The sequence below is a fragment of the Notechis scutatus genome, chromosome Z (genome assembly GCF_049901735.1).
Source record: "Notechis scutatus isolate UNSWTSFEM ecotype Mainland chromosome Z, rNotScu1.2, whole genome shotgun sequence".
Taxonomy (NCBI): domain Eukaryota; kingdom Metazoa; phylum Chordata; class Lepidosauria; order Squamata; family Elapidae; genus Notechis; species Notechis scutatus.
The window spans coordinates 67718678-67731616 of NC_142025.1; the positions used below are offsets into that span (position 1 = coordinate 67718678).

At 40.8% G+C, this 12939-nt stretch overlaps 1 protein-coding gene across 3 annotated transcripts in view; it reads right to left on the reverse strand.

The window, feature by feature from the left end:
• Window positions 1-6822: 6822 nt before the first annotated feature.
• AMPH (amphiphysin) overlaps window positions 6823-12939 on the reverse strand; it is a 172244-nt gene continuing 166127 nt past the window's right edge. For all 3 annotated transcript variants that reach the window (XM_087947664.1, XM_026674838.2, XM_087947665.1), the window contains 3 exons: window positions 10548-10799; window positions 8464-8565; window positions 6823-8132 (listed from right to left, as the gene is read on the reverse strand). In XM_087947664.1, the coding sequence (XP_087803790.1) occupies window positions 8025-8132; window positions 8464-8565; window positions 10548-10799 (462 nt within the window). In that variant the 3' untranslated portion in view covers window positions 6823-8024. The remainder of the gene's footprint in view (window positions 8133-8463; window positions 8566-10547; window positions 10800-12939) is intronic.

Below are 12939 nucleotides of genomic sequence, written 5' to 3' on the forward strand. Positions count from 1 at the left end.
TTTTACAACTGTCATAAGTTACCATTATGGGCAGGCTGCATTACTGTCATACTTTGAGGACTACCTAAATGTAGTTTTGATACTTAATTGAATCCAAAAATAAGGGTTGCTTTTGCTACATTGTAAGAATTGGTGTGTTATTTATGAATATGTTCTATATACACTTTAAAATAATGTCCATAATTTATATCACTGTTTTATATGCTATTTAAAAACCAGGGTTTCTCACATCCATCTTTATTGTGTAAACTTTATCTGTATAATTACACATTTATTATTTCTTTTTAAAAAATGTTTAATTGTATCTGATTCACTGAACAAGTCCGTGAAATTTTCTCAGCAAGGTTTTTAGAAATGATTTTCCACTGCGACTGAAAGTGACTAGCCCAACCTAATCGAGCCGACTTTGTGCCTAATGTAGGACTAGAACTCATGGACCCGTAGTTTCTATCCTGATACCTTAATCACTACATCAAACTGGTCCTCAACCCATAATTTCCAAGTTGGTTATTAATGCTTTTACACCAATGACTTCTGAATACAGGTAGTCCTCGAATTATGACCACAATTGAGCTCAAAATTTATATTGCTAAATGAGACATTTGTTAAGTGAGTTTGCTCCATTTTATATTTCTTGCAGTTATTAAGTGAATCATTGCAGTTATTAAGATAGTACCATGGTTAAGTGAATCTGGCTTTCCCATTGACTTTGCTTATCAGAACCTGATCATATGACTCCCAGGACACTGCAACTAAATAGCCTAGCATCTGAATTTTGATGATATGACCATAGGAATGCTGCAACCATCATAAGTGTGAAAAACGGTCATAAGCCACTTTTTTTCAGTGCCATTGTAACTGAACGGTCGTTAAACAAACCATTGTAAGTTGATGACTCTCTCTTGGCAGTTTATAAAATAGAAACATACAACAGTCATACCTCACCTAAATCCAGCAACCCGGTTTCTCAACAGTTGAAAGATTTGCAAAGAATTTTCAAGACCTTCCAGAAGAAAAATTTCAAAACAGGAGCTTATACTGGGAAGTAACATTTATTTTATTTATTATTTATTTTATTTTATTTATTTATTTATTTTATATTGCTGCCTATTTGCCCATGGTGACTCGAGGTGGCTTACACAATGTAAAACCATATTTAAAACAAAAAATAAAAAATAATAACTAACAAAAAGAATCAAATTAATAAAGTACAATAGAACAAAATCTGGAAAAAATAAAAAAATAAAAAGTCACCCCCAAACTCCCACCCCCCACTCCAACGACAGCAGATCACACTAGCCATTTTATGGGCTGCATCCTGCTCTGGGTTCCCCAGGCCCGCTGGCAAAACCAGGTCTTCAGTGCCTTCCGAAAGAGTGCTAGAGTGGGGGCCTTTCTAATATCTGGGGGAATGATATTCCAAAGAGAGGGAGCCACCACAGAGGTCTTCTGGGTCCTACCAGGTGTATCTCCCTCAGGGATGGGACCTGCAACATTCCTTGCCTCCCCATGGTAGATGTGACCGGCAAGAGACGTTCCCTCATAACCTGGTCCCAAGCCATGAAGGGCTTTAAAGGTGACAACCAGCACCTTGAATTGCACCCGGAAGCAAATTGGCAACCAATGCAGCTCCTGCAGGAGAGGTGACACATGCATATTGGGGTCTGCACAAAACCATGCTGGCCGTTGCATTTTGAACCAACTGGAGCTTCTGGATGCTCTTCAAGGGAAGCCCTATGTAGAGTGCGTTGCAATAATCAAGACGGGAGGTGACTAGGGCATGAGTGACTCTGAGTAGGGACTGTTGGTCCAGGAAACAGTTGCGCAAAGGCCCTCCTGGCCACAACTGCCACCTGCTCTTCGAGCAGGAGTCGTGAGTCCAGGAAAACCCCTAGATTATGCACAGGGTCTCTGGGTAGTGCCACTCCATCCAAGAGCAAAGGTGACAATTTTCCCTGAGCCAACAAACCCCAAACCCAGAGCCACTCAGTCTTACATGGGTTTAGTTTCAACCCGTTGCTCCCCATCCAGCCCCTAACAGCCTCCAGGCACTGCAAAAGGGAAGACACAGCAACACTTAGCTCATCACAGGCTGAGACATACATCTGAGTATCATCAGCATATTGGTGATACTCCAGTCCATGGTGACAGATGATCTCACCCAGTGGCTTCATATAAATGTTGAACAGGAGCAGAGAGAGTACCGAGCCCTGTGGAACCCCGTAAAGCAGTGGGTGAGGGCTGGATCTCTCCCCTCCTATCAACACTGACTGAAAGGGGCCGCAGAGGAAGTAAGTGAACCAAGACAGCACAAGTCCTCCCACTTCCATCCCCCGAAGCTGCCCCAGGAGAATCCCATGGTCAATTGTATCAAAAGCCGCCAAGAGGTCAAGTAGGGCAAGGATGGATGCACTACCCCCATCCTGCTCCCACCAGAGATCATCCAAAAGTGTGACCAATGCCGTTTCTGTTCCAAATCCAGGCTTGAATCCTAACTGGTATGAGTCGAGATTATCTGTTTCATCCAGAAACCTCTGGAGCTGCTGCGCAACCACCTTCTCAACCACCTTCCCCCAAAAAGGAAGATTGGAGACAGGACAGAAATTATCCAACTGGGTGGAGTCCAGCGATGGCTTCTTAAGAAGAGGGCAGATCACAGCATCCTTAAAGTGCTGGGGCACCATCCCCTCTTGTAGAGAAACATTAATCACCACCAGAAGCCACCCACCTGTCACCTCCTGGGAAGCTTTCACAAACCAGGAGGGACATGCGTCTAAAACACAGGTGCTTGCATGCATACTTTCTAGGATCATGTCCACTTCCTCAAGAGCAACAGGGTCAAACCATTCCCAGATAACAGGGCAAGAACCTGCCTCACAAGTTTCCACTGGACCAGCAACCATGCCAGTATCTAACTGGGAATGAAGTTGAGCAATTTTGTCTTACAGAAAATCTGCAAATTCCTCAGCGCACCCCTTCAGGTGGACCTCAATCTCCTCCTTCCCTAGGAGGAGATGGCTGACCTTAAAGAGGGTCATGAATTATCTGCAGATGCAGTTAGTGTGGAGAAGTATTTACACTTCACCGCATGAATCGCCACAAAGTAGGCCTTAGTAGCAGCTCTTACCCGTGTTCGAGTTCATCTCCTGTCTTCTGCCAGCGGCGCTCTAGACATGTGTTTTATCCCTCTCAGTTCCTCTGCATACCATGGGGCACAGAGGTCTACGGGTGAGGAGAGGTCACAAGAGTACAATCCTATCCAGGGCCTCAGTCACCTTACTATTCCAAACAGTGACTAAGAGCTTGGCTGGACTGCATGATAGATCTGCAGTTATAACCCCCAGCTTCTTCTGGAACCCATCTGGGTCCATTAGTTGATGGGGGCGCATAATCTAATAGGTCCTGCTCCCTGCGGGGTGGGTGCAGCTTTTGAGAAACTCATTGCCACTCGACTGTGATTTGACCATGACAAGGGGACTAAGGACAGGTCCACCAATTCCAGGTCACATAGACACTGCTCTGACAAGAATACCAAATCGGGAATGTGACCACTATTACTAGTCGGGCTCTGGATAATCTGGGACAGGCTCCTGGAAGGTTTCCATGAAATCTCAGGCTACTTCCGCCCCCGCTTCCAGAGATTGAAATCTCCCAGAACTATAAGCAGGTTGAAATCTCCCAGAGCTATAAGCATGGGGAATTCCACTGGCAGCCCTGCGGTGAGGTCCAGGAGCCTGTCATGGGAAGCTGCCATGCAGCAGGGAGGCTGGTACAGCAGCAGCAATCCCACCTGATCCCTTGAGCCCAATCTAAGAAAAAGGGTCACTTGTTGAACAGTGCCTCTGGAGGCTACTAGAGATTCTCTGATAACAACAGCCACACCTCCCTCCTCCCCGGCCCCATGGACTGGGGCCATGCTCGATAACCCACTGGGTACATTTCTACAAGGGGAATGCCTCACTCTGGGCCCAGCCAGGTCTCAGTTATAGACAGATCATCCTTCTCTTCGAGGATCAAATCGGCAATAAGGCTAGCCTTATTACAGTCTGATCTGACATTTAAAAGCAGCAATCTATGACCAGGGCCACCACAGGTCTGCTGACCAGGAAAATGAGGTGAGTGCAATGAGGCAGAACACAAGATTGGTACTAAACACCGAGATCACGTTCCCTGTGCCTGCCCTCTCTCTCGTCTTCCATATCTTCTGTCACCTGACATCACTGAAATAAGACGCCCTCCTCTGCCTTTCCTGAGAACCATTCCATCCCCCATCCCAACACTCTTCTTTAAAAAGTGGGGAGGAAACCCTACTCCCACTGACAGACCGTTGGGGCAAGGTGAGACTTACAGGCACTATATCATTTGCTCTCAGTGCCCTCAAACTCACACCATCCCTTATTGCTGCAGAAGGGTCGCATCCAGTCCCCCTTATCTCCCAACAGACTCAGAATACATCCACTCGATGCATAAATGGCACCCTGCCCAATTGCTCTCACCCACCAAGCAGGGAGCCACTCCCTCCCAGCTCTCACCTAGGGGAAAGGGACCAACATACTCATTCAACTTTTCCCCACAACTTCAGGATTCCCCCAAACAACCTTCCCAGGCCCGACCAAAGAACACCCACAAAACTGAGAAGCAAGACTGCAAAAGGTAGCCAGAAAAAATAGTCAGAAAGGCCTTCTATGCTGCTTTGGAAATTTAGCAGCTTTGTAGTCCTACAATGTCACGTGAAGTTCACAGTTCCAAGCTCTCACTCGTCAGTTAACCTCAGGAAATCCCAAAGGTAGCCTGCCACTCTCCCCAGTGTTATTAACCATGAATAGGCCCAGCTGCCAACAAAGGCCTGAGAAGCTTGTCTCTTCTGTCAGCTCTGCCTCCATCAGATGACCCACACTATCAATTCAGATCTGCAGCTGCTGACTCTTGGGTTCTCAGACCAGACCTTACCTTCAGTCAGGGGAGTCCAGGGTGAGATCAGGGAAGCCGGCCACACAATCGGAAAATTGTCCACCTCCTCTGCTCTGTCTGTCCGTCTCACCTTCCAACTCTCACTTTACGACCATTCCACTCTACCAGCTCTTGGCCTATCAGTTTCTTCACCTCTGTTTCTTTAACAAATTCCAGCCTCACAGTTAGTTTATCAAGCTTGTCTCTTTCTTGCCTTTTCCTCTACACAGTCTTCCACTTCCATATACCAATCTTTACAATCCAAATTCTTCAAAAACCTCTATGCCCAATACTTCGGAGCACTATCTACAAACGCATGCAGCTGCTGTTGCCATCTTAAAAAATAAAAAAATATGCTCTTGCTTGTCTTGTTCTGGTCTCATTTAGCAGTGGAACTCTAAATTTAATTGCTTATTTGTTAAATTTATTTACTGCCTATCTTCCTGTGGGGCTACTCTATATGGTTTACAGTAATAAATAGGAAGAAAAATGAAAAGGTGTGTAAATAGAAATAAAATAGAACAATTAAGTGAATGACAATGGAACATAGGAATGACAAATGACAAACGAATATCCATCAAGTGGCTGAATATATTGAATGAATAATGTTTGTTTGGAATAGGAATCTCTTCAGCACTTCTTAGGTTATAACCAACTTGCATGGCTTTGCAATATTATTTTGGTGAAAATTTCCCTAAGTATTACATTTCTAATTGTTAAAATGGATAGTAAAACTATATGCCTTGAATTAACTTTTAAGAAAATTGGTACTTACAAGTTACACTTCAAGTTCAAATAAACTGCTTGTGTTAGTCCTCCATAGGAACTTCTCACAGTAAGTGTCTCCAGTCCAGGCATAAAATCTTTGTATGTTAATTGTAATCCAATTCTCAATTACAGTGATATCTCGGTACCCAACTGTAATTGGTTCTGGGAGGCACAATGAGTACTAAAAATGATGAGTACTAAAGAATTTTTCCCCATAAGAAATAATGTAATGAATCACAAGGCAATTGATAAAAGTCCTGGCTTGTGCATTGAGTACCAAACAATAAGGACTGGGACAAAGTTTTCACGTCAAAATGCACCAAGTAGTAAATACAATGAGTTTATACTAAGGTACCACTGTATTCAGTATTGATTTCCTCTCTATTGGCCTTTCAAGGAGATATACATACAGTAGATAGTTAAGTTTTGGGTGTCTACAAGCCCAGTTTATTAATATGATGAAATAGACCTTAGTAAAAATTAATTTCAGCAAGGCTTGATAAATGGATAAATTAGAAATGACAGTGTTGCAAGCTACTGAGCACCATATGTTCATCTGGGCTAACATTTCATTCTTGCTTACTGAACCATAGATGTAGAGCTTTGATACAATGAACCTGTATGGTGAAGACCAGCAATTTAGCTTAAGGCCAACAGGATGTATGATAGCAGAATTTAAAAGATGCTGTGCAAGATGCTTGTATATGTACAAGACAGTGGTGGGATTCAATTTTTTTTTTACTATTGGTTCTGTAGCCGTGGCTTGGTGGGCATGGCATGGGAAGGATACTATAAAATCTCCATTCCGTCCCCAATCCAGGGGAAGGATACTGTAAATCCCCATTGTCTCCCCACCTCACTAACCTGCTTTCCATGCACGTTCTCTTGCTGCAGGGCAACAAAAGAAGACCCAGCCGATCAGCTGGAACTTGGGAGGCAGAGAATAGATGGGGGAGGGGCCAGTCAGAGGTGGTATTCCAAACTACTCAAAATTTATGCTACCTGTTCTCTGAAGTACTCAAAATTTCCGCTACCGGTTCTCCAGAAGTGGTCAGAATCTGCTGAATACCACCTTTGGTACAAGAGCATATATAAAAATTGAACTTATGGAGTTGATCATAGATTTATTTAAAATGACACAACACTGAAAAAACATAATCGTTACAGATGTCTTTTTGATACACAATACATATTTTGGGGGGGTTGTTGAATATATGTGGATAAATGCATACTGTGCAAATATATTGTCTTAATTCATATTCACTTAATTCAGAAATGTATTTATTCATCCAGCCATTTTAAAAATACAAAATCTACCACTATAGTTTGCTTATCAGAATAGTTTAATCCTTATCTATAGTAGATAGATAATGCAGAGGTAAACGAGCCATGCCTTCACTTGTGTTTCAACTGTTTTGAAAATGTGTTTGGTAGCTTTTTTATAATGCTTGAAATGATAATTTTGCATTACAAATGCATATTTTTACTACTCAATATTTTGGTAATGGTGCAGCTAGTTTCCTTTTGTAACAATTTTCTACTGATAAGAGCAAATGTCTGAATGAACAATTCTACATGAAAGAATGACTATTAAGTACGTAAGATATTTGCTAATGCATAAAATCAGTTGATAGTCAACCTTCAAAGATGATAGTGATTCTAATGCATATTATCGTCCCTCTGTAATAACTCCCTATTAGTTTCCTAAGCTTAACAATTTACATATGTTCTCCATTTTCTCCTGGTTTCATGTCAAATGTTTGCTATTTATGTCACCAATTACTTGTGCTGCAGGTTAGTTTCCTGGGATTTTTATGTGCTGTGTATGCATACAACACATAGTTATCTCTCTATATGTACATACATATGGAAGAAAATGGCATGGAAAAATTTTATGGCAGATTTCCCCCCCCCCCCAAAACACATTGAAAATAGAATACTTTTATTTCAGTACTACATGATTACTAATGAAGTCTTCTGCAGTGCAGCAATTCAATTCAATACAGTTAGTGCAGAAAAGTTAAGGTTTGGTATTGAGGAGCCTACTCATTTGCATGGGGAAAGGTCAAGTTACAGGATCACCATAGCTCTGACAAAGTACAAACAAACCTATTGCCATATATATGTGAACAAATAAGAACTTTTTTTCCACATACTGTTTCAAAATATGCTAGCTTTTAATTTCTTGCAATCATGCTCATTTGATATGCTTCAGCTGAATTTTGTCTGAAGTGATGGCTCAACTGTGGACTCCTGTATGTTGGAGATGTTTAAACTATAAGAGGGTGTTGCTCTGGGGCTGGGAATTACTCGAAACGGCAGGTGAAGTTTTCAGGGAACAGTCCCTTGTATGTGGATGCATCTTTGTATTGAAGCCAATCACGATCCTTAATGCCTGTTAACCAACCTGCTTCCTAAAAGGAAAAGAAAACTTTAATTTTCTAATTATATTTTCATAAGAACTGGTCATATATACTGTCTATGCATGTACAAATTATCTCTAGCAACCTTTTTAAAAAGAGCAAAGGTTAGCAATGCTCTTCCATCTATATTATGTGAAAAAAATAAGCTTTTACAATATGGCCTGTAGCAATTTTAACATATGATATTTCGCTTTTTCACTACAAAGGCCTTCTAAAATATTTTACTCCTATGAATAAAAAATATTCCAGTGAGCATTTAAGTTTTCAGTAAAAAGCAAATGTATTTAAAAACTTAATATAAGAAAAGCCCCTCTGCTGTTACCTGATCTGCTTCTCCTGCTGATGGGATTACCAATACAATATCGCCTCGTTGCAATGTCAGTTCATCACTGTTGGCTGCCTCAAAATCATGCAGAGCTTCAACCTAAGAACAGAAATAAGTGCCTATGGACTAATTATATATAGATATTTTACTTCATCTAATGTTACAAGACACAATATACTGTAGTAGCTTGGCTAAGTAAAATATTTTTTTTGTTTTTGTTTTTCTTTTTTTGCTATTCAAACAAATAATGTTCCATAGATTGAAAACATTCTAAGCAACTAAGGCTGTTGATATGTCTCCATCTAGGTCCTTTTGGCAACATGATCTATACATCTTCATGTATGAGAAAACTTGAAAAACAAGGTTTATATCAACATGAGCCACGGTGGTGCAGTGGTTAGAGTGCAATAGTGCAGGCTACTTCTGTTGAGTGCCTGCTGACTGCAATTTGGCAGTTCAAATCTCACCAGGCTCAAGGTTGACTCAGCCTTCCATCCTTCCAAGGTGGGCAAAATGAGGACCCAGATTGTTGGGGGCAATATGCTGACTTTGTAAACTGCTTAGAGATGGCTGTAAAGCACTGTAAAGTGATATATAAGTCTAAGTGCTATTGCTATTTTGTGGCCACATTTTAAGGCTATGCAAGTGTTTCTCAACCTTGTCAAGTTCAAGGTGGGTGGCCTTTAATTCCTAGAATTCCTCAGCTCATGCTGGTTGGAGAGTTCTGAAAATTGAAATCCACCCATCTTAAAGTTGCTAAGTTTGAGAGATATTGGTTATACTACAATAATAAGCTAATTATAACTTATTGAGCATGCTACTGAAAATTGCAAAATTTGAAGACAGAAAAAGTTTACTTATAATTGCACGTTGATCAACAACATTTTTAGTGCTGAAAGGAAGGGACGAGAAGCCTCAATGGTGGGGAGCAAGATGCAAAGAAACAAAAGTCTTTTAGAGATAATGGGTAAAATTTATTGAAAAGGGGATTCTGGAAAGGTACACAAGATTGTAGTTTTACATTTGTACTTAGAAATAATCATAGAAAATTGGAAACAATATGCAATTTAAAATGTGATAAAATATTTAGTATAATTTAGTGAAATTTTTGTCAAGAAAGGGGGAATGAAGAAAGGGGGAATGACTTTAATGAAACAATGATTTAAGATATGTGATGTGGGGGGGAAAAATAATTATGGAAAGCATAAGTGTTCCCATAAAGGCATGATATTTAACTGAAATGGGTAAAATGTTTAAGATATAAATGATTGTTAATATTAATGATTAGACTATGTTATCAGTGAAATTTTTTGTGAAATGAGAGATTTGGAGTAGGAGAAGGGGGAACATTCTAATGAAATAATGATTTAAAATATGTGATGTGGGGGGGGGAATAACTATGGAAAGTAGGTGCTCCCATAAAAGTATGTGATTTAATTGAAAAGTAATGTGCTAAGTGTTTAAGATATAAATGAATATTAATATTAATGAACAGATTTGTAATTGATATTGATAATATTGTATAATTTTAGAATGTACCAAACAGAATCCCAATGTAAGCTATGTATTCTATATTAAGTATTATAAATGTAGGGGAAAGAGATAAAGGCGTCATACTCCAATTAATGTACAGGATAAGTTTTCTTTAAAGAAGAAAGATAAATGGATAGCTAGAAATAGAACAGACAAAGAATAATAAATATTATGATTCGAATTGAGATGAGACAAATAAAATAAAATTAAGAAAATTTAAAAGAGAGGAGAAGCTATATAGAAAATTGAAAATGCTAATAAGATATGGAATGGTATATAAAATGAATATGAATTTGAATTTGTGTCTGTACAAAGAGTTTTAACCCGGGACTAAGCAACTTTCAGAAAAGAGGTTTTTTATGTTACTATGTTTTGTGTTATGTTTTGTATGTCTTTAAAAATTAATAAAATTTGTTCAAAAAAAAAAACATTTTTAGTGCTACACTTGAAAGCTGCATTATGCCATTTGTATACATTCTTGGACTTCATCTACATTCTATGCTATAACACAACACATACACCCTCCCAAAATAAATCCTGAAATAAACCTTATAGAGGAATCCAGGAGGCATATCATCTGTTGCTGCAGGCTGTTTCTCAGAAGATGCAGGCTTTTCTTCTACAATATTTGGTGGTTCACTTATATCATCTGAAGATTCAACAGTGGGTACTTCAGTTTTCTGATTAGCAACTTCTTCCACAGAATCTTTAGATTCAGTAACTTGTATTTCATGGTCGTCTCCATCTTCATTATTTGAGGCAGGCTCTATAACTACTGAAGGGATGTTACTAAGGTTGTCCTTAGAATAAGAAGAAAGGAAGGTGAAGGGAGGAGGAAAGCAATATTTTGAACAAAAATATCAATTACTGATGCTTAAAAATATTCTGAACTTTTAGAGCAACCACTCAAATCCAAATACCTAGAATTTTTTAAAAATATGGATATAATGGGCTTTTCCTAGGTGATCCTACCCCTCACTTACCTTTCAAAAATCCCCAGAACATGGTTTAGAGAAGGAAGGCTGCTTCATTCCTGGGCTTCATGGCATGATCTCAGAAGCAGCCTGTTGAGCCCGAAATTGACATGTGTTGCCATTTTATTTAGCCCTATATTCTAATCATTTTTTCCTTTTCTTTCTTTTTCTTTGCTGTCAATGGGGGGAGGGTTTCAGGCTCACCACATTCCTAAGGTGGGAGGAGTGGTTAGATAGTGAGGATTGATTTGGCTAGGTGACTTTCCTTCCCACGGGAACAGAAACTGTCCCTGCTGAGACCTGGAGGTGGAGATTGATGACACCAGGCAAGGTTGATTTATTGCTATTGAGGAATGTGACTTTTGGGGGTGTTTCTAATTTTCAACATTATGTGCTGTAATTCTGGTTTGTGTCAGATCCAGAATACAAGAAAATTTGCCAATTTGATGCTTGGTGGCACATTGGTTAGAGTGCAGTACTGCAAGCTACTTCTGCTGCAGCCAGCTGCCTGCAATTTGGCAGATCGAATGTCACCAGGCTCAAGGTTGACTCAGCCTTCCATCCTTCTGATGTGGGTAAAATGAGGACCCAAATTGTTGGGGGCAATATGCTGACTCTGTAAAACCACTTAGAGTGGGCTGTAAAGCATTATAAAGTGTTATATAAGTCTAAATGCTATTGCTATTGCTATTACCTAAATAAAAGATATTTATTTTGGAAAATGGACTTTGCTCATTTCTTTTAAATGGATTTCATCACTTGAAACCTGACATTATTCTGGATCCCCACAACCTAATCCCGAACAAGGATTGCTTTTCAGAATCCTGAGCCCTGGCTGTTTACCCGGAGCATTGGGCAACAGCAAAGACTCAGGGAAGATGGCAGAAGGATGGAACCCAGGGGTACCGGAATGCGAATGCAAACTTGGGGGGGCTGTGTGAAGTTGCCAGCCAGCCCCCCCAACGGATCCCCAGGAGACAATCCGAGTGACTGCAATCATGGAGATATCACACACCAGATGGGAGCTCGCCCGAAATCTCCAGTTGAATGGTCTGCAAGCGCTGGTATTCAATGGATGGAGAGAGACCTGATTGGCCAATCAACCCTTCCTGACCCACTCATCAATCACCCATTAACTGTGGCCAGAGAGTCTTGAGCCATGATCTTGTGGAGAGCAGCAACTGGACCCATGGCAGATCACAATGAGACGGATGAATGGCAGTACCAAACGGCAATGTGTAACCAGACCTTTGAGGACCTACCTGACCAGATGGAGCAGCTTGTCATCGGACATGAAGGCAGAAGCCCACAAGTGAGGCAAATGACCACCCGGAGAGATAGAGCAACATGTGCTTCCAGCCTGTCAACTTTCGGTCTAACCCAGTTGGGAGATTTATCTCCTCCCAAAAGAGGGTGATCTACTGCTGCTGGAGATCTACCACCATTGCATCGTTCATTCCCGAGAGTAGAACAGAGAGGAGTGAGAAGAAGGGGGAGTCCACAAAGAATCCATGGAGGAACGAGTTCCCCCCCTCCTTGTCTGCCTCTGGCTGATCAGATCCCTCCAGGATGGGCATTTTACCCAGGCAGAGGATGGGTTCAAGACCAAGCTCAAATTATACCAGCCCTACTGCAATCCCACTTCTGCTGCTGTAGCCAGCTCCACGCACAAACACCTCAACACCTTTTAAAACCATGTTTGATGGAACCTCAAGCAAACTTGTGTTTTTCCTGAATAGTCTTACATCAACAGGCATGGAGATGAATTCCATGATGATGCCCAACTCATCCAATTCCTAGGGGACAATCTGGAGGAGGAGGCATCCAAATGGTTCACCCAGATCAATGATGAAGGTGCTCCTGAATTAAACATCGTGGAAGACTTCCTGAGAGAGCTCCAGGTGCATTTGAGAATTTTTCCTCAAGAGGCTGAAGCAGAACTCAAAAGCATTAGGCAGAAGTAGAG